General features: G+C 41.2%; 1 protein-coding gene across 2 annotated transcripts in view; it reads right to left on the bottom strand.

Moving 5' to 3' along the window:
- Positions 1–7,688: 7,688 nt before the first annotated feature.
- The window catches only part of TLK1 (tousled like kinase 1), a 49,274-nt gene continuing 35,540 nt past the window's right edge, over positions 7,689–21,422 (bottom strand). Inside the window, exons 13-20 of one of the 2 annotated variants that reach the window (XM_085323159.1) lie at positions 18,848–18,932; positions 17,903–17,994; positions 17,727–17,816; positions 16,786–16,955; positions 15,370–15,505; positions 12,863–12,974; positions 12,458–12,565; positions 7,689–9,410 (exon numbers count right to left, since the gene is read on the bottom strand). In XM_085323159.1, the coding sequence (XP_085179285.1) occupies positions 9,234–9,410; positions 12,458–12,565; positions 12,863–12,974; positions 15,370–15,505; positions 16,786–16,955; positions 17,727–17,816; positions 17,903–17,994; positions 18,848–18,932 (970 nt within the window). In that variant the 3' untranslated portion in view covers positions 7,689–9,233. The remainder of the gene's footprint in view (positions 9,411–12,457; positions 12,566–12,862; positions 12,975–15,369; positions 15,506–16,785; positions 16,956–17,726; positions 17,817–17,902; positions 17,995–18,847; positions 18,933–21,422) is intronic. The other variant, XM_085323166.1, reaches the window with a different exon arrangement.

Here is a 21,422-nt window from a genome sequence, read left to right as displayed (position 1 = left end):
CTTAGTGACAGGCTAAGGCTTAACAAAAAACTGGGGAGACAAACTCAGAATTTAGTGTGAAGTTCTTTCAAAGATCTTCTTACCAAACACTACAACTCCATATGACTCTGAACACCAAGCAGAAGTTAAGCTTCAGGAACGAAGCTTTAATTCTTATTTAAATAAAATTCTTGTTCCAAATCAGAGGATTATATAAGGTAAGTTTTTCCTCACCTTTTGTTACACAGTTTTGCTCCGCTCTTTACATAAGCTGTGAAAGAAATAGCTTTCCGTTGCTGAATCACTGGGCAGCCAAGCCCAGCAGAGTGCCGGAGGGTACCGATCCCCCATGCCAGCTTCCAGGAAAATCAGTGGGTCGTCAGTATTTAAAGCCCTTGCCTGGGGGCGAGGAAGCTGCGCTCCAAGATCCCAAGGGAAGGAGCAGTCCGGACTGCTCAGTCGCCAAACCCGCTGCTTGGCTGTTCCGGTGGCCGATACTCCYGCAGGTGCGGAGCGCGGACGGTAAACGAAGAGCAGGCTGTGAGCCAGCCTGARCACCGCAACCCGCTTTGCCACCTGGCGGGCACCGGGAAAACGCGTCCTGCCTCCTCCGCCTGCGCTCGTGCCAACCACATTTGATGCAGGTCTCCAGCGGAGACCGAGCCGGGTTTGGATGTGCCTCCTAGTCTGCCCAGATTTGGGACTGGGGTTTGGTATGGCCGACGCTGGTTTATGAGCAGCAGAGTGCTGCTCGTGAAGTCGTGATGGCGCAGGCACCACTGCTTCTCCCCTTGTGCCCTGAGCTTGCCTTGTGTCTATCTGCACAYGAAACGCAACGCAGTGTTTTGCTGCTAGCTATCGTAGCGATTCCCCCGACGTCCACCCAGCACGCGGTGGCCGAGTTTGAAGGTGTCCTGCACATTCTGGTGAGCACAGCTGAAGTGAATCAGCTGCAGCACCCACCTGCAGCCTTGCCCAGCTGACTCCTGCTTGCTTTTCTCCCATTTCAAGCAGGAATGGCTCATACTGGCTTTTCACCATGATCTCTGTACCTATTCTCTATTGCTCCCTAGCAYGAAACCAGCAAAATCTCTTGCAACCTGAGTAATCATTTGCAAAACCCAAAAGGGAAAAGAATGCTACGACTTGACTCACAGAAGCCTTCACATTGCTGCCTGATGTTAACAGCACATCACAGCGCACCCCAAAATAGAAAAGCTGTAACAACATAATTGAGCTGAATATCTCACAGTGGTCTCTGAGATAAAGAGAAAAAAAACCTATCTTTATAGTTGGCACCATTAGCAACACACTGGTTTTGTATAACATGCTATCTATATATGAAGGCTTTAGGAACTGCACAACTATAAGCAGAAAAGGATGAGCTTCATAAAAAAAACTTAGGAATTTTGATAGATAGTAAAAGATGTGAGCAGAATGGTTCTATTTAATCTGTTTGGGTTTTGTTAATTGGGTGATAGAGCAATAACCTTTACGTCACACTCATGCATGTGGGATGCAGTTAGGCTCAGTAATAAAACCGTCTATGGTTTTACGTAAATCCAACACGTCTAAGACGGCAACTTTTGGGGGTGAGACTCAGCATCTGATATATCCTCATGTCACTCTACTTACAACGTGAGGACTGAATACTGCTGTGATGTAAATGTATGTGAACCAAGATTTATCCAACGGAATAAGATGCTCTGAATTCACTGTGGCCAAGTGCTCACGTGTCGTTTGCCAATAGACACGTTACTTAACTGGTTTTGGTAAAAGGGCCTGCAGGGGAGGTTCTTCAGCGCCCGAATCAGTGGCGAGAGCGCCCACGTCTGCAAGCCAGAGAAGGGTCATTTGCGCACTTGTGTGTTAAGGTGACTGTTTTGGCCATGAAGGAAGCCTTCCACGGTGCAAATGTTGGCTGTGCAGAGGGACAAACCTGACTGCTAAACGAGAATGAAAAAAGCTGCACCTGCTTTCCAAGTCAGCCCCATGCATCTGACCACCTGGCAGGTCCAATTCCTCTACCAYGCCCAGCCCAAGGGCAGAGGCGGTAGATTTGGGAGCATGGGGGAACACACACTGGCTGTGTTGCTCAGATTCTCTGAATCCTTTACGTCCTTGCTAGTCCCACTGCTTCTAGTAGTAACTGCTATTCTACCAACGATGGCAAGCAAAGATCAACCGAGTCTGCTCACACATGCAGCGCAGTGTGAACAGAACACACTGCAGCGCAGTTCCCAGTGCTGCGTCCTGCACAGCTCTCATTACTTCTAATAAGGAATCAGTCCCCTTTTCCAGGTTTCCTTCCTGGCTTCAAGCGGCTGTCCCAACAAGGTAAGACACCAGAGAGCATCTATCTTTGCCCTGCATTCATGCCATTGAGAACTCTTTTCTGGAAACATTACAGAAAAGATCTCTTCTTGCAAAATATATCCCTCTGTACTCAAATAGTATTTCTCAAGGCCTGGCATCCATCTTCCCTCCGTTACGCTGATTCTTATTGGGGAAAAAATGCTTTGCTATCTATCCAGTTGAAAATCACTGTACGTTTCAGGAATTCATCCTTGATAGACAGCAAAACATGACTGCAGAGCAACGTGGTGGAGCACTCCCGGACACAGCACCACACCAGCTGTCCTAAAGTCACCAGGCTGATGCTTGAGAGCTGGAAGTGGATCTCTTGATATGCCCGAGACTGAGGTCTAGCATAGCCTACACTGTCTCTCACTTGTGTCCGGGTTGGGGGTAGAGGCCCAATTGTAGCACAGCTGACAGCTGTGGAAAATCAGGTACTTGCCTTCCTTGCGGAGGGGCAAAAGGCCCACGCGCTGCCCGGGGAGGGGAGGAGGGCACCAGGCTGGCCACCGGCACCGTTCCCAGGGGCTCAGAGACAGCAGCCTGCCCAGCGGCGCGGGAAGGGAAGCCGCCAGGAGGGTGTAGATACGACTTCAGYGTACACGCTCCATAACTAAGGAAATGGGACTCTCTGCTTCTGGTTACACACACGGGCCGCAGCAGAGGACATGAGACGGTCCTTTGAACCAAGGACTTCCAACAGGCTCGTGGATAACAGGGCAAACAGCGCAGGGTGATGGGGTTTAGGGAGATGGTGGAAGGCTGCAGGGCACGGAAGAAGAAAGGTACCCCGTCCTCATTCCCGTACACACACAAAAATACCCAAAACTGTAATGTCTATGTGATGAAGCAGCTGAGATATGGACCCAAGGAAAAGTTACAGATGCGCTTGGTCAGCAGCCCCGCACCTGCAGAGACGGGACCGGAGGGCGCTCGGGGAGCTGGCGGAGGCGCTCAGCTCCGCGCGACCAAGCCGCAACTCTGCCGACAAACACCAACGCGGGAACAGCTACGGCCACGTTAACTGGCCAGAAAACCCTGCAAAGGCGCCTAGCGAGCGCTCTGCCCCCGGCCCGCCGCCGGGCACCCCGCTCCCGGCGCGCTGGCCCGGGCGGCAGCGCTGCCTCCCCGGGCCCGGCCCGGCGGCGAGGCCTGCTCGCGCTCGCGCTCCCGCCGGCGGCCCCGCAACCCGGCCCCAACCGAGACGCTTCATTTCCCTGCGCGCTGCAGCCGCGGAGGGGGCCCCGGCCCCGGCCGGGCGCTGCCACGCGGGCCGAGCGCGGCGGCGGCCGCCTGCTCGCTCCGCAGGCCCCGGCCGCGCAGCAGAGCCGCATCACGCCCTGACGAGGGCCGGGGCCGGCTGCGAGCGCGTGCGGGAGCTACCGCTTCCATCCCTTCGCCTAGATCCATCAGAAAAAGAGAAAATCCTACGCTTGCATGTCAAGTAGGTGTCATTAATATACTATACTGTATTTCTAAGAGCCCCTTATACATACATATATATATATATATATATATACACACATATACATATATATATATATATACACACACACACACACACACTTTTTTAAACTACCACAGTTTTCTCTTAGGGAACAGTATTAAAATAAGGAACAGTCTAGTTTGGGAATGTTTTCTGTCCTGACCTATCCATTTTTCAGAATTTCAACACGGAGCAAACGCCCRGGCGGCCGGCGGCGCGAGGCGCCTTCGCCGGCCCGAGCTGCGGCCTCGCGCTGGTCTCCCGCAGCCACCGAGGCTGCCGAGCGCCTCGCTCGCAGCGCCGGGGCGACGAGCGGTCACGTTACCCCTCGTCTGGCACGCCGGAAAGCGGCCGGAAGCCCCCAGCGCCGGCAGAGCTCCTCAGCCCCCCAAGCAGGAGGTTTCCCGCAGTTTACAGCAACCCCCAGGGTGATGCGCAGGGTCCGCCAAGGGGCGGCGGGCTGGGCTGGGGGCGCGGGACCCCGGGGGCGGCGGAGGCGCGCGCCGCTTCGCGCCGGGGCGGGAAAGCACCTCGCTTTTCCAGCGGAGCCRCGCGTCTGAAGGTGGCACGTCCCCCGAGGAAGCAGCGCGTGTAGCTTCGATCTCCAGGCAGAAAGCCCGTGTGCGCATTTCAGTGGCGAACACAAGAGGGTGCCCACAAATTTGCATGAGTGGATTATGCAGTTTAAACATCACGTAATTTCTTAACGATACCCAATTAGCTCTAGAGACGTTAGACACAAAACGAGGTTTCTRAAGAGGATGGTTATTCCTTGATCTGTGCTCAGCACTCCACTGGCTCAGGAAGCGCAGCACAGTAAAAGCTCACAGGATAACTCGCTACATTGCTCACAAGTAGAGTAACAGAGATAGAGAAAACGTGTTCAGTAGCAAGAGTTTCCCTGACACTCTTTTAGGAGTTGAACGTCTGAAACAAATAACGCAAGAACCTCACGTGTTCAGGAGATGATAATATCAACTCCAAAGGACACTCAAGAAATCTTCATCAAGTGAAATGGAAATACGGAGGTTACACAGAAAACAAGGTCCACGTTCTAYACAGACTCCAGGTCTTTTAATCCARAGAAAAGCAGAACAAGAGGATTTACTCAGATATAATAGATTTGTGCACACAAAAACACTGCACCTTCAGAAGTTACTTCAAGGACCCTAGATATTAAAACTATGGAAGTTTTAAGCCACTCTTTGGTAAGCAAGACTGACCTAAAAATTAACTCTCAATTACAACTTTCCCGATCCCTCAAACAAAAGGTTCATTTGGGGCCATTTCTCTCACTTAGCCACCACCAGTGAAGCAAAGCAACCTGCTGCAGGATTAGAGCACCTCGGAGCTGGGCACAAGGGCTAAAAATCCAGCTCCAGGGTGCATCTTCCTCTGGATGCACCACGGTCACTTCACTGGACAGCACAAGAGGACAAACATCAGGAAATGAACTCACTTGAAGTTTTACTTCCCCCCCCCCCAGCGCCTCTCAGAAAATGCTGGCAGTCTTGCTGACCACGTCTTACCTCTCCGCGGGAGGCGGCGGTCCCCMCCGGGCTGGGTCCTGGAGGCGACGTGCGGCGTGGGCCAGGGCGCTGGGGACGAGGGAGTGCGGCCGCCGGGCGAGCAGGCAGAGCTGGGCGGGCAGCCGGGCCCRCGACCCCGACGTGCTGGCCCGGCCCGGCGCCACCTCAGAGAACCTGGGTTCCTGCTGCTGACAAAAGGTGGTTTGCAGGAAAAGAGAAAAAACAGAACAAACGAAAGAAAAAACAAAAAAAMCCAACAAAACCCAGCCCCCACCCAAAAAACCCCAAACAACCCAAATCTCTGCAAAAGTGAAGACAAAGGATCTCCCATCTAAGCCTCGCTTATCCCTCTGCCCCTGCAGCTGCACCTCCCCGGCCGTGCGTGCCCTGCTCGAGCCAGCCCTGCCGCGGCCGGGGCGCAGCGGGAGCCGCCGAGCCGCCGGCCCTGCTGGCGCCGGCCCCCCGCGCCGGTCCCAGGTCCCAGAGCGCCTTTTCCGCCCCAGGCTTCTTTGCTGTAAAACACCCCGCCTCAGCCGGCGACCTCCGCGGGCTCCACGGCAGCTCCCCGCGGGCCGGCGCAGCGGCCTGCTGGCAGCCGTCCTGCCCTCGGGCAGCGGGCCGGCCGCGCTGCCGGCGCCTCGCCGCTCGCGCAGCGTGGAGACGTTAGCCAGCCTCCCCGCGCGCGGCCTCCACCGGCCCACGCTCAGGGCGAGGAGCGGGCCGCGCTGCCATCTCCACAACTCCGGTAACAAACCTGAAAACCAAAGTAAACTCCGAAATGGAAAAGGTGCCACAACACGGTTGGCTTTCAGAAACGCGTTGAACGCGAAACGCGTTGTTAACTGGCTGAAATAACCTTGAAATAACAACCACCTCCAAAATGCACTGAAGTGTGTGAAGGCACCAACGACCTGTAGCACAGTTAAAAACATACAACTTCTCTTACAGTCACTTCCATTTCAAACGTAGGTTTTCAGGTAGCAATGTAGTATTTTAGTATCTTCTAGCAAATGTAGAAATTTTAAAGTATTTGATAAACTTTTTAAAATAAGCCTTTATTTCCAARGCTCACTAAGAACACCTTGATGAAGTCTAACTTCATCCCTTACGTCTAGCTGCTGCTAAAACAGAGGAAATTAGGAGCTTAGAAAATTTAGCAATGGATGATGCGTGATGAAATTACTGAAGTGCGCATGGAATATTCACAGACTAAAAACCAGATGCCCAAATTACCTAATTTGGATCAACATTCCTTGACAAACTGCCGTAATCCAGGCTTCTCAGCCCAGCGGCAAGGGTGCTTCCACCCCAGGCACGAATTCCAGYACACCAGGCACCACCGACCCTAGCTCAGATGTCTTCTTGGGATCACGGGAAGACTCCCCATGGGGACGCAAAACTCGGCGACAGTGTTAAAAGAGCCTAACGCAGACAGCTGTGCACTGGAGGYGAGAATCCTGTAACCTTGCTCTGAAGGATGAGACAGTGAGTCTCCTCTCCTTGCATGTATTTTCAAATGCCCATCCAGCAGCTTTGCCTCTTCATCTATACAGAATGAGTGTTTGGATTTCAGAAATGTGTATTTTCAAAGCTAGAACAAGTGTCATCTATTCAGCCACAACAACCTATCTTCACAGACGTCAACAGCAGGAAAAAATAAGATCATGCATAATTAGTACAATGCCTAAAACTTCTCATTTTAAGGTAACTGYAGCTATAAAATTGTATGTTAGTTAGTGAGGAGTTTTCTAATATATTACCAAATTTCAATGTACTAGGGATAATCATAATACATTCCAGGTTAATATATAAATGTATAGTTAACACAATCCTGCATCTTTTTCTTAGCCAAAATCTTCTTTAATTTGTGATATTGACACATGTGAAGAAAAGTAACAACATCTAATGTAGTTAGATGTAATGTAGCTTCGGCACATCCTTCTTGAACTCTGCACTCTTAACAGCGCAATATAAGACTCCTTGGTTTCACATTACAGGTGGTGCAGTGAAAAGGATGCAGTCCCCACACTTTGGGGTATGTATAAGGCAGATACGCTCATTGTTTGATTCTAACTTTATTCTATGAGCTAATTGTATTCTATGATTAAAAAGTTTTAGAAAGACCTGTTGAAATAATTGTAATTCTTTCTGAGAGCTCTATTCACCACAGGTAAGTTTTATGGAACCCCATCCTTTCACCTCAAATGTTACTTACATTAATTCCATTATTGGTCTTTTGTTTGTAATTGAAGAGAGTTTGTTTTAAACAGCTAAATGTAGCTTATTGATATGGCCAGGCTGATTTGCCCTTTAAAGGCAAAAGTGTCATTAAAACATTGAAATTTCAACTGTCATTGTTTATTACTGTTTTGGCTACATTCTCTACAATTTCAGCAGCATCTTAAAGAGACAGTTATGTTTCTTTATATACAATGAAAACAAAATGGCTTGCAACATCAGAAACAAGAGCAACAGTTTAACTGTACAATACTAAATGAAAACCTGTGATAATACAGCCTCCTTTTTCTGCAACATGGACAAAATTACATATAGGTATTCAGCATCATAAAAGGGACACTAAAAAGAATAATGAATGGGAGAGAGATACATTGTTCTGAAAAATAAGTTTCTACCATACAAGGCAGTTAGAAAATGTTTCACATTTTAAAATATCTGTACAAGCCACAAGAAACATCTCCTTGTTGATAGGAACTCCCAGAAATAGAGAACAGCCATGAGTGACTTCTACATCTAGTATCAATGCGCTCTACAGGTTGAGAGCGCAATAAACTGACTTAAAGAACTGTACTGTATATTGCCAACACAGATCTGTTTTACATGCCTTGATTGTTAATGAATTACCTACTCTTAATCTCTCTATAACGTACAGTTGACTTGCACCTTAAGGAGGTCATTTGATTCTTTTGCAAAAGTAAAAGCAACATCATTTAGCAGCAATTAAAAGCGCCTTGAGGGAGACTTAAAAAAAATACAATATCCAATTAGAAAAAGCCATACTTTAAACATTTGTACAGGAATAAGTTGCTGAAATTTAACTGAAAATATGACATCTGTACAACAATTTACAATAGAGTTAGAAGGGAATTTATCATTATTCCTGCATAGAACACAATACATGACCTGTTTGCATTTGGTTTTAAACTGCTGCTAGCTTTTATCAGAAGCCTGGAAAGTTTTACAAGTTTCAACACCACAGCAAGTATAATGTTTTTAGAAAATTGAGCCAATTTCAAAATTTGCTCAAGTATCAGGAATTCCCTATCACCCTGGCAATTTAAATTCACTGAAAAACACATTTTTGGAGGCACAAGCCTGAATTGCCACATAAAATACCAAAATTTCATCTGAGAAATCTGATACAGAACTTGCATTTCTTTCTTTGCTTTCAAAAGATTAACTTCGTGGAAAGATGGCAGTTTATGTAGTTTATTACCAGGCACTGAATTTTTCCTGTGTTTTCAGATTTGTTCACTACCTTTCTTATATAAATAATGAAAAATTACCCTTCATGTTAGAACTTTCCAGTATCAACCAAATGTACTTAAAGTATTAAAAAGATTATTTACAATGTTCCCCAGAAAAAACTAAAAACCTTTTCTTCAGTCCTAAACACAGTATACCTGTTAGAGTGCAACAGGCAGTGTCATCCTTCAATGTTTAAAGGTTATTCTCAGAAGGGTACATTTATTCACAGTCCATGATCCATTCCAATCATACAAATGACACTATGTAGGAGGACTTCAGTCTGAAAACATAGTTATCAAACTTGTCCTGTGTAAAAACACTCAAATGCTTTCAAACTAAAGTCTGCATCTGGAAACTACACAAAGGTATCATGCCATTCCTCAGTCGGAGAAATTTCAGTATGAAATAATGCTTGAAGTAGGTGGTGTAGGTGATGCTGCTAGCCCAGTCATGTGCAAGTTTCCTGAAGAATTTGATCTCCTCATATGAGGGAGGAGATAAGGATCATTAGCCAGCTGATGGACGTCAAATCTGTCCTCTTTTCGGTATGCTAAACAGCGTCTGATAAAGGCCTGAAAAGAAAAAAGAAGATAAAAAGTTACAACAGCCTTCCAAATAATGTCTGCTTACAAGCAAATAAACACTTCCTTCCAGATAAAACTATTCCTAAATACATTCTTATCCTCGTATAATTCAATTAAGAAGTGCTGTAATTTTTACTAGACCTCAATGAAAGATGCAACTTGTGTCATAGTAGGAAAAAATCATCTGTAACAGCAAATCTAACTTAGCTTAAAGTGATCATACTTTGAAACGTATACCCATGTACAGACAACAAAGTAGGAACTACATTTACAAGCAGAAACATTAGCATCTCACACAATCAGCACTTTGCATGTGTTATTTCTGACTGGTTTAGTAACAACTAGAAGCAAACATCAGAGGACTRAAAGAATAGAGAGGAACTCCAAGGAGCTTGTAAAAGCATTCAGTTGTGAAGAAGATGAAGAGTAAGCAGAAAATCCAGTAACAGAATTTCAGCATCTTAGCTGGCCTTTGAAAACAGGTATTACCACATGTGTCATAACAGAACCATTTTGACAATGGTGGTTGCCACATTCATTAGGCATTAAATAACTAAACAGGCTATTAAAAAAAAAAAAAAACCCTACCTGGAACTCCTTTCCCAGAAAAAGCAATCCCATCTGTTTAAAAATATCTGACCAAATGAAAAAAAAAAATCTCTATCTAGCTTCAGATCTGTTAAACCTTGAGACACTATGCTGTCATACGTTTAGGTCCACATGGTGCGTGTCAGTCATTTCAGACTGCAAGTTTCTGCCAAGTCTTATGTCTAGCACACACAGAACACTCAGTTTCCTGGGAGCTCGGACTTCAACATTTAATGATAGAAAATCCTTATTATTGCTACGGAACTGATCAGCACATCATTACTTAATAATGTAGAATTTAATTAAAAGAATTACCGATCTTTTCTTAGATAAATCTGTTCAGCTGATTGTTCTCTGCTCCAATTAAAAACCAGAGAYTAAAGGAAAAATCTGATACAAATTTCAGAGACTCTTGTTACAATTTACTTACATATTCATCATGAATAAAGTACAAAATAAAATAACATGCATCTGTTAATATATATTCACATGTTCTTGGACATTCTGGATTTTAATCAAATTCTTCATAATAAATCCTTCATAACAAATGAGCTGCTCAGTTTTTTTTTTTTTTTTTTTGAAAGTTCCTCAGAACAATCATTTGTTTCTAAAATCTTTGTAAAACACTTCATGCTTCTGGGGCATTTAGACACATTACCATAATGCAAAGCAGAATATTGCACAAAACAGAAAAAAGTGACAAAGATCAAAGCACAGTTACATTCTGAAAACTAACTAACAATGTCATTTCAGGTTCCATATTTATTTCCATTTCCATGTTTTCCAAATCAAAATTTCAGTTTACAAGCTGTTTTTTCCAATTGCCAAGTCTATAAATCTGAAAGACAATTTGGCTTCCACATAGTCATCTCAAACTGTCTGAATTTACAAGTTAGCCTGCAATTGTTTTATGGYGCTTCCACCATGGAGTAAGTTTTCTCTCTCTTTCCCTCCATCTGTCTCTCAGCTATCATGACAATGTTAATAACAGTAGAGAATAATAAAGGTTTATTTTAATCTTTTAAACAAACAGAATGTGGAATATATAGAGAACATAAAACTACTGTTAAATAAGTTGCCAATTTTACATCAGAACCATGCTGAATTGTCTATTGTCTCCCCATACTCTCTATAAAAACACTATTAGTCATCAAGAGAAATGTGAAGTTAAAGGATAAGGATGCAAACTACAAAAATGTGATGTTACCAGTTACATGACTGGTATTTACCAACTGCACTCCAGGGACAAWTTTTTTTCCAAATTGGAATAAAAATACAGGACAAATTATAATTCTTGAACCAGCTACTAAATTTTCACAAACCCAACTGCAACTCATTCTGTAAAGTGACTTCTAAAAAATGTAACCAACAGAAGCATACCACAAATTGTAATAACAGGTTCATGTAGCAAAAGGACATCTATTTCCCTGGGAAGCTACAACCTCTAGAACTCTATTTCCTTTCCTTTTAATCTTCAGAAGCTGAATCTTCTCTTGTCTAAATATCCTCTAATTTTTTGCAGCTTGTGTCCCAAAACTAAATATTTTTATTTAGCTGCTGAAACCAAAAGAAGCGTTATACTATTTTGGCATTGTTTTCAACAAGGACTCCTCTTGTATCTAGCCGTGCAAATCTATTTCAGGTATCTTGACAGTTTTACAAACAAGTAACCCATATATAATGTTTTCCTCCTTTTTCACAGAATTGGAATAAATGTTATAGATGCTCACAGCAGCAATCATTTCCGGAAACCACCTTAATCTGTTCTCTGAACAGCTGATACAGATGAGCTTGATACTACTGTTTAAAAATAAAGAGAGTTTCAAATACAGGAAACCATTGCCATGCACACTTTCATGGCAGCTCAACTGTTTTGTCAATCTTGTTTCCTGAACTAGCATCAGCATCTTTTAATCTTGATTTTAAGAACATGTGTTTTTAAACTCTGCTTTGAACTAATGCACACATAATATGATCTTTCAAGGGAAGAGTGATAACAGGCACATTTTCCAGGTATTCTGTAGTCAAATAGTTCTTTAAGCCAAAAAGGCTGGATAGARTAAGTGTTCACTATTTTCAGAAAGAGTTTGTTACTGTTTGCAGAAGTATTTCATAAGAACATGTAGTGAGACAGCCTAGGTGAAACAGTTAAGATCTTTCTGGAAAAAGCAAAGCAGACTATTTTTGAGAAGGTCTACTTTGAAACCACTTGCAAATTTTTTGGAATATACAGTCTTGTTTTCAAGCATATGATTTTGAGAAGTCCCAAAATAAATTTGCTGTACAAATAAAAACACCAAAATATTAATCCTCCATTATGTTTTCCTACAAATGTTTACTTACTACATCCCACAGTATCATTAAGATAACGGTGATTTTATAGTGGAATACTTAAAACTAAATGATGTAAGTTTTAACTGTTACTCAAAAATCATATGAAAAGTTACCTTAGCTTCATTGCTTACAACAGGTTTAACAGGGAATTGAACTTCTGTGGCTTTTAATATTGTGTTTTCTTGTAAGATGTCTTGCTGCGACTGATTGTGGCCAAATGGCTGAAAAATAAGCACACAATTATTACTGAGAGCAATCCAACTGTTTTGATTTCATAAATTCTCCAGGCTTTAATTTATGCTATAGGAAATTGTTTCAATGCTAATACAAATTTCTAACCATTCCTTAAAGACAGTTTTAGTCAAGATTTTCTACATTACTTGCAATAATCAATGCACAGRAAAAAAAAAAGCCAAGTTAATTTCCTCATAGATTCACATCTTTATGACTATAGTTCAACGTCTACTGGAAAACAGGCATTTACACCAAAGCTCTGAGATTTTCAAAGTTTTCCATACCTTTCTACCATAAAGACACTGGAAAAAGATGACTCCAACAGACCATACATCAACCTTATTAGAAATCTTTGGTGGTTCTTTGCCAACTACAAAACACTCAGGAGGCAAATACCTGGAAAACAAAACATGCATCTCTGTCTCTGCAAGTAGGTCTATGGAATCACTAGAACTTGCTCTACATCAGGTTATTCAAACACTTCATATACAGATCTYTGATTTTCTGACAACTGCACAGTTACATTATGATCCTCACTCCAATACCTTGTATACCCATCAAAATCAACATTACAATTTTTCAAATAGAGGATATATTTCATACAAGGCCAAACACTAAAACTCTTTGCCAAAATCACTAATTTTCATTAATTTTTCAAGTACTGGGATCCAAGGTTAAATATATATCTTTTCTCTCTAACAGAACAAGAAAAGATAAAAGCCATACAGGGCATTTTATAGCAATGCTTGATCAGTGATTGAGGATAATGCAGATACGGCTTGAAGACTTTATCTAATTTTTCAATATAAAAGTTGCCATTAACCAGAGAGGCGGATGGTGGGCTAAGGTGATAACTATTTACATTCCCATAACGTGTATGGAAGYCATACTTATAAAACTGGAAGTTGAGAAACAGCTTATACCCAAATTATAAAGAACTGATGAAATGGAATTGTCATTAAAAAAACAAAGAAAAGCAAATCTATCAATATGGGGGCAGCTAAGTATTATCAGCTGCAGTACCTAAATTAAAAAGGGGATAAAATTATCAAAACAGCTACAGACCAGACCTTCTTTCATCAAAAGTATATAAGGTTTTAGAAAAGATTTTGAAGAAACACTTATGGAAATGGAAGTAAGCGCAAAGTGAGATAAGAACACAACGTGAGTACGAATTTTGCACAGCATCACACAATTTTTTCAGGAACACCGTTGTACAATTCTGACTACCATTTGCAAGAAAGATGACCATAAACTGATGCAAGTGCAAAGAAAAGCAATGAAGATGGTCAGAAGAATGGAGAGTCTACAATTCAAAAAAGAAGTATGAAGGCTATAAACACAAGGGAGCAAGCACCAGGAAGGAGAACAACCTATTTCAGAGGAGAACAGTGTTGGCACGGGAACAAGCAAGTATAAACTGCCCACAAATAAATACAGTCTGTAAATTAGAAGATTAGGTTTCTAATGATCAGAGAAGTGAGGTTATGGAACAGACTTCAAATCAGATTACTGGGGACAAAACCACCACCTAAATTTAATACAAATGGTAAGTTTACAGAARAGATTATACGACCTAACTGCTCTGAAAAGGGGGTAACTGGGCCCAGTCACTGAGGAAATCCCTTCCAGTGCTATGTTCTTGGGAATCTGTGTGATTTGCCCTACACAGACACATCCCCACCTCAAACTCATTCAAAATATTTTCTTTCCCTTATGAAGATTTTAGTATCAGAGAAAGCATTCATTAAAAACACAGAACTTCATTATGAATTTAATATGGTCAAAGACCTTTTTCAGTCTTACTTTATAGCATCACTAGTGTATATGGCATTTTAGATGAAATGCAATGGTCACATTTTTTTGATGTATATTCCTGAAATTGCATATTTAAATCCATGTTTAAATATATAAAGCACTGGTAAGAATAGCAGAAGCCTAACACTTATAAAATGCTTCAACTTGTATAATTGTCTTTCCATGGCATGTACACATTGGTGTTCGCGCAAGAGTATTTGTGCTTTCTTTTTTAAAAGTTCTCAAGCAACATACTGGCCTCTCTGTTTAGAGTTAGGTTTGAGCTCCTGGCTTTGATCTTGCTAGAGGCAGAACAAGAAAAGGAGAAAAAGAGCAAATGAATTGACAAGTAATAACCTGGGCAATATAGGCATTCTACTACTCTATACACCCACACATAGGCACCATCAGCTATTATGCCAAGAATAAGCTCCATTATTAACGAATGAATTCTAGAAACACCATTTCTGTAAGTATTGAAAATTTTCTTGTCACTTTGTTCTGTAGGCAACTCTATAATTTTAGGTGCAAGCGCACACAGAAAATAAGTCAGAGCTGCGGAGCTGTCATTAACCTTTAGGACAGAGGAGTAAATACTCTTTTGTCCTAAGGACATTACTTTCTGGTAATCCCTGCTCTAGGATTTCCAAGGACTAAGCACCCATACTTAATCATCACAGCTCTGTCAAATGTCTTCAACCACCTGCAGCCAAAGATTAAACACCTGCTTCTTCTGGAAACTGTGTTTCTAAATATTGTGAAATAYAGTATGATGAACATCTCTGCATTATTTACACTGTTATCTTGCTTCAGTTATGTGACTGTTCTGTAATGTTTGGCAATATTRAGATCCAGAGTGTTGCACAAAAAACTTTATCATCCTTTTCAATATTTTWAATCTGAGCTATATTTCCAAAACTGGTTTTAAAAGAGTATTTTTGAAATCCAAACAAGAGACTCAGAGCTTAAACAACAAATTCAAACCAAGCATTACCAGTAAGTTCCTGCTCCCTGTGAAGTTAAGTCCATTCCATCCACACCGTAGCTATCATCATCCATTATTTTGGACAGGCCAAAATCAGTAATTTTTATTTCTCCACATGCTGTTCCATCTACAAGAAGTATATTACCTAACCAGAGGGGGAGGGGRGAAAAAAAAGAAAGAAAAAGAAAAAGAAGATTTTGTACCTCAAAAAAGCTAAGAGAACACTTAAATGTTCAAAATCAGCTTCAATCTTCAGAAACATCTTACTTAATGAAGGGTCAGTGACAACTTYACATCACCTTTATATCATCAACTCTAGAGCAATTTGACTATAACAAATTTTAGTGCAGTCTCAGTCATCYGAAATGGTTCCCTCAGGAGCTGCTGGACAGCGAGGAAACACCAAAATATAGTCAYATACCATTCACAATGAAATTTCATACTTTTCTAGGCCAAAAAGCCTACAGGCTTCAGGGCCTGTGTACGCTGAAACATGAAGAATCTAACCCATACASATAACATAACATAAAAATATTTGATTAAGCTCCTCTAAATAGGAACAATAGGACTACTGTATAGAATACATTCTGTACAATTCCRTAACATGATAAAAATTTGTAAGAGCAATTTACTACACAGCAGCAAGCAAACAGCCTAGCACTGAGACTTACATCAAAAACTCTACCATATATACTTTGAAGTATTACAGATTGAAGTACCTAAAGAATACAAGTATCATACATATGAGGCAGTAATGAAAGCTATGGATTCAAAACAGAATAACTAACTTATGACAATGCTCATTATTTTTATTACTGGAAGCCTTGATCAAGGTTTAGGGAGAGATCTAAAAAAGGCAGTATTTACTTTASTTTCTCAAGAAAAGCAAAACTGTTCCAGATAAGGAGAAGGCACAAAAAGAGCATAATCACAAAAATACACATTTGGAGTTAGTTAGGAAGATGATTTACAGTATAGAAAAGTTCTGTAAAGTCCTAGTTTGAAGCTATTGAACTGAGATGCAGAGCGTGATAGACTACTTCAATCCTTTACCAGCTACAAAATACAAAAGGGAAAAAATTATTTACAAATCAGCACTCCACAATGTTCAGACAGGACTGAGCCAACTAATGATCTTATCTATTTTCATTGTTAAGTGATAATATATGCATCTATTTGCCCCAGAAATTTCTCTCACAAACTAAAACCAAAATAATTCATAGTAGAAAAGTTACAGCAGACAGTTCCAAAGACAGACAAATGATTTTGGCATTGAAACTAGAAAGAAAAGTATGCATTTTTTTCAGATGTTTAAAATAAACCTGACATACAGAAGATAATTTTGTTATTTCAGGTATGAATTACAAATAAAACAATGGAGAAAAAAGAATATTCACATTTTCAATTTTAACTTTCTTCATTTACCTGGTTTAAGATCATAGTGTATAATAGGGGGCTTGATCTCATTGAGATACCGTAGTGCATTTACTATTTGCATTACAATGGATCTTGCTTCCTTTTCTGACATTAATTTATGTTGCTTGAGATAGAAATCCAAGTCATTGCCTTCACAGTATTCTAACACCGTGCAAAACCTAGGGCAGAATTCAGAGATACAACATTAAATAATGTATCAAACCGTACAATCACAAAGGTAGATATGACAACCTAGTTTGATCCCAACAAGTTTAACAGCAGCTGCCTGAATACTGAACTATATGAATTAAATAGTTAATAAAACACACGGTACAGTAATATAGCAATTCGCTTAGAGGAACTTGACATCAGTTGGAGCATTCATATTTACCAAAAAAGAAACTGCATACATATTGAAGTGACATTAAGTTAAATAAACAAAAAAAACCCACCCAAAAACCCCACACCCTTATTTATGTGAGCAAGTTTACTGATGAAAAAATACATTTGCTAGCCCTTAGAGATGTGACACAATTTTACACAAAAAGGTGCAGCCTAGCAACCATGGGATACACTTAGACTAGCGGTGCAGCTGACATTATTTAGTCTTGGAAATTTGTCTGTGCTACAGCGGCCTTTTCAACCTGCCCTACAGCAGCCCTTGCTCTGCCTAAAAACACTACAGCAGCACATGCATGTTTTGCCTCAGGATATCTCACAGGACTTGCTGGTCAGTTGTTACAATCAGGGTTTTCAAACATTTTATTCAATGCTTGCAATATTTATCAGAGACACTGATAAATATTAGAAACACTAAACCTTTTGGGTGAAGATTGGAGCATACTCTTTACGTTCACATATTCTTTAAGTTTGGGGGCTTTTTTAAATCTAATTTTCAACACTAAAAATCATTAGTGAGTTCTAGAATACGTATCATTCTATGTACTTACGTATCTGTATCCAGGGAGAAGTAGTCATATAGTTTAACTATCCTGGGRTGATCCAGTTCTTTGTGTATTCTATACTCTCTGCACGCATGTCTAAAAGAAGATGGATGTGTTAACTTTATATAATCAATAAAATACTATTCAATCTAACATATGAAGCATAAGTCATGAATATTTACTTGTGATAGTTTTCTTTCTTTTCATCTCTCCAGCTTTTGTTAAGCTGGTGAATCTTCACAGCAGCGTATCTTTGTTCATAAAGATCAAAAGCCTAAAAACAAAACAAGAAGCACCCCACAAATATGGGAAAGTTATAACCAAAGATGATAAAAAGAGAGAATAAAGAGAGAAAAAATGGCATATAATTCACAAGTCTATTCACTATTAATATTTTTAAYTGTTTTTTAAAAAAAATCTATAGAGGTATTCAAAGTTCCATTTATGTTACATTTTATGTACCAAACACTTCAGGGACATGAGCAGCAGGTTAACTTGAAATATACTAACTTTATTTTACAAATCTTTCAGTTCTTGCAGTTTCACTTTAAAGAGCCATAGTGTTTCATTAGATAAATCACCATAATATATATTTTTTTCAAATAATCTCCTTTTCAAATTCTCCTCTCTGCTCTTCCTATCCAGAATACTTCTGCTAATTTGGAAAATCCCCCAACATAAAACCATGAAGTTGTAAGTTTGTTAGTATGACTAGTTTCTTGAGATAYGTAAGAGGTCAAGTTACCTGAGGTCCTAAAAGCAAGTGCTCTTTTCTACAGCTGTGGACATGTCTCAGAAGAACTAAAGTTTTTTTGTTTGTTTTTAAATAGTTTTCTACAGCAAGGTCTAGTTTTTAACGGTTTTCGTTCTTCTTGGAATACATGTAAGCAACCACGAAGTCACAGCCTGGCTTCCTCCCTGTCAGTAGAACGGCTTTTGTTATATAGCTTTGAAGCCTTGCAATGCTAACTCTCTCCATGAGTTAATCAAGGAGTTTGCTCAACCAGCGTTCAAAGAGTATACCACATTAAAATCTGCCTGCCTATTTAGCACCTTTCCAACCCCTCAAAATTAAATATACAAACATGCATGACTCAAACATTAGATTTAATAGACCCAACACACACTACCTTGTATACTTCACTGAAGCCACCTCGGCCAAGTAAATGGAGTAACAAATACCGTTCATTCAACGTGGGGTGATCTTTAAACCTTGAAGGAAAAGACAATTTCAGCTAATTCTGWTCAAAACATGCAAGTATATTTAGACCTCTTAACGTTATTTCTCAAATATAACTTCCTTTTTACTAGAGACACCCAATCTGCTAAATGGTATTTCACCATGTATGACTTTATGGCAAAATTACACAACATGGCTGATTTGGRTCTCTTAACTATTTAGCATACAACTGCTATCACACCATCACCATCATCAAATCACTCAATTTGCTAACTTTTGGTCATGTTTTTCTATTTTATGAAGATAAGAAAAGCACTTCASTCTTAATATGACACCTTGCCAACTCACTATAAACACTATGCTCATGATAATAGGAAAATACTACTTTGTTTGGTCCTAATTTTAATTTTGAAATGAAAGCACTGATTGTCAGCAGCAGCAACCGCTGACAGCAGCGGCAGTAAGAGCAGTAACAGCAGGGTCGCCTTGCGTTCTGTAACGCCAGTGCAGCTTCTAGACTGCCTGAAAAGCCAGAAGCGAACGCAGCATTTCAGAACGCTTTCACCCTTCCCTCCTGTTCATCTAGCCTTTATTCGTAACAGCATCTAGAAGCCATCCAGCAGCAATACTCCAGAGGGAGGTGAATACTCCTTTGCAATCCGTACTACTGGCGAGCTGCTGCTCTTTCCCCCTTGAGCTCGCAGCAGGCACCTTGCGGAAATCACCAACCTYTCCTTCCTACACAGGCTAAGGAGATGGGGTAAGGCAGCCTGTCTCTCTCCCCTGTGCCAAATTTCAGCAAAAATTCCAAACCTATTCTTCAGCTTTCCCGACAGACTAGGAGGAGATACTTCCAACTTCACACAAACCACTGYCAAACCTGTAATGTATACCTGCCCCTTTTTAACAAAATGGGTCTTACATAACACTAAGAAGTTTACAAATAACAAACAGCGATGAGGGGAAAATAAAAAAAAAAAAGGCCTGAGCATCTGCTTGCCCTCTAATCAAAAACAAGATGGAAACACTCCTTCCAAACTCAAACTGGTGTCACAGGGTAGAGAGAAGCACTAAGCTCCCTCCTGAAACATGCAGGAGACAAAACGCCTCCTTCCACCCAACCAGCCGGTGCCAGAGCCCGGCTGCCCGCGCTTTGGGGGAAACCAGGGGGAGAGCAGGGTAGCAAGGATGCACAGAGAGCAGATAAAATGCCTGGCCCTCCTCTGGGGTTTTTGTTTTTTCTTTCAGACTAAAATACATTTCTTGTCACCCTCCAAACTCCTTGTAAGCTGAGCTGATCCAATTTGATCACCTTTCTGCCAACAAATGGGATTTCTCAGTTTACCCTTGAACTACACATTTTTAATATAGTCTTCAGAGACAGAGAAATTAGGTAATAGAAGAACCCTGATAGTAAATGACATCTGAACAAAACCTATGAAGTTTCCACGTCTGTCACTCATAACGACAGGTGACTGCACTGGGTATTCCTGCATCAGTTTAGAATCACCAAGGAAAAGGTATTTCCAGAATCCATACTAAAGAGAAAACCAGCTTGTTTGTTCATGACTTTACAGTGCCAAACGCCCTTAATCCAAGCATAATTCAAAACTGGAAGTTCCCCTTCTACTTTACTTTGAAAGAGAACATACACAGTATTAGGTATTCTGAAGCTGCATTGAAGAGTCCAAGACTAGAGATACACCTGTTATCTTCTATACAAGAACTGCATTATCTCTCATTTTTGCCCATACCTATCACGGGGCAGGGGGAGGTGAATGAATACTCACTGCTTTTCTACCCCAGTGAGGAGACACCTATGCTCACCTCTTGCTCACCAATCTAGGACCCGCTGCCAGTTACACGCCATAGAAAACTTTAAGGAGGGGTTATGTGCTACAGTCTGCCAACAGGTCACCCCATCTCTCAGTATGTTGTTATTTGTTGCCATAAAGTATGATTTTGGAGGCATGGCCACAGATACTCAAGTGTCTGAGGGCAGATACATATTCTTACTTACTATGGCCTCCTTTTAAAGATAACTTTCATTTTCACCACTATAAAACACATATCTGAATGTTCAAAAAAGAATTATCATAAATATCATGCAATGTACTCAGTGTAGAAAAAACCCAAAGATTTAGAGACAGTATCCTTAGGACATCAACATTATGTAATCAGTAGTATGATCTTAAATATCATACTAAAATTTTAGATTCGTATTTTCTTGGTCTTTCTACTACATCTATGCTCCTAGTAGGGCTCAACCTTGTAATGCTACCACCTTTCCTCTCCACTGCTACTTTTGCTACTCCAGGCAGCTCTCTATCCCTCAAAATCTGCAGTTTGCAGATAACTCCAGTATCATGTGGACTCTAAACTCAGACAGGGAAAGCCTAATTCATACTCTCAAGCACTGTTATCTCAGTGCAGTTATAAAGAACAAATGCAGACATACAAGTTTACCCAGCTCTAATCTGGCAATACAAAATTTCCTATTTCACATTGCTAAGCATGGATCA

Source organism: Rhea americana, unplaced genomic scaffold, assembly GCF_003343005.1.
Source record: "Rhea americana isolate MKP2758 unplaced genomic scaffold, rheAme1 scaffold_12, whole genome shotgun sequence".
NCBI lineage: Eukaryota > Metazoa > Chordata > Aves > Rheiformes > Rheidae > Rhea > Rhea americana.
This window is presented reverse-complemented; position numbering and strand designations above follow the sequence as displayed.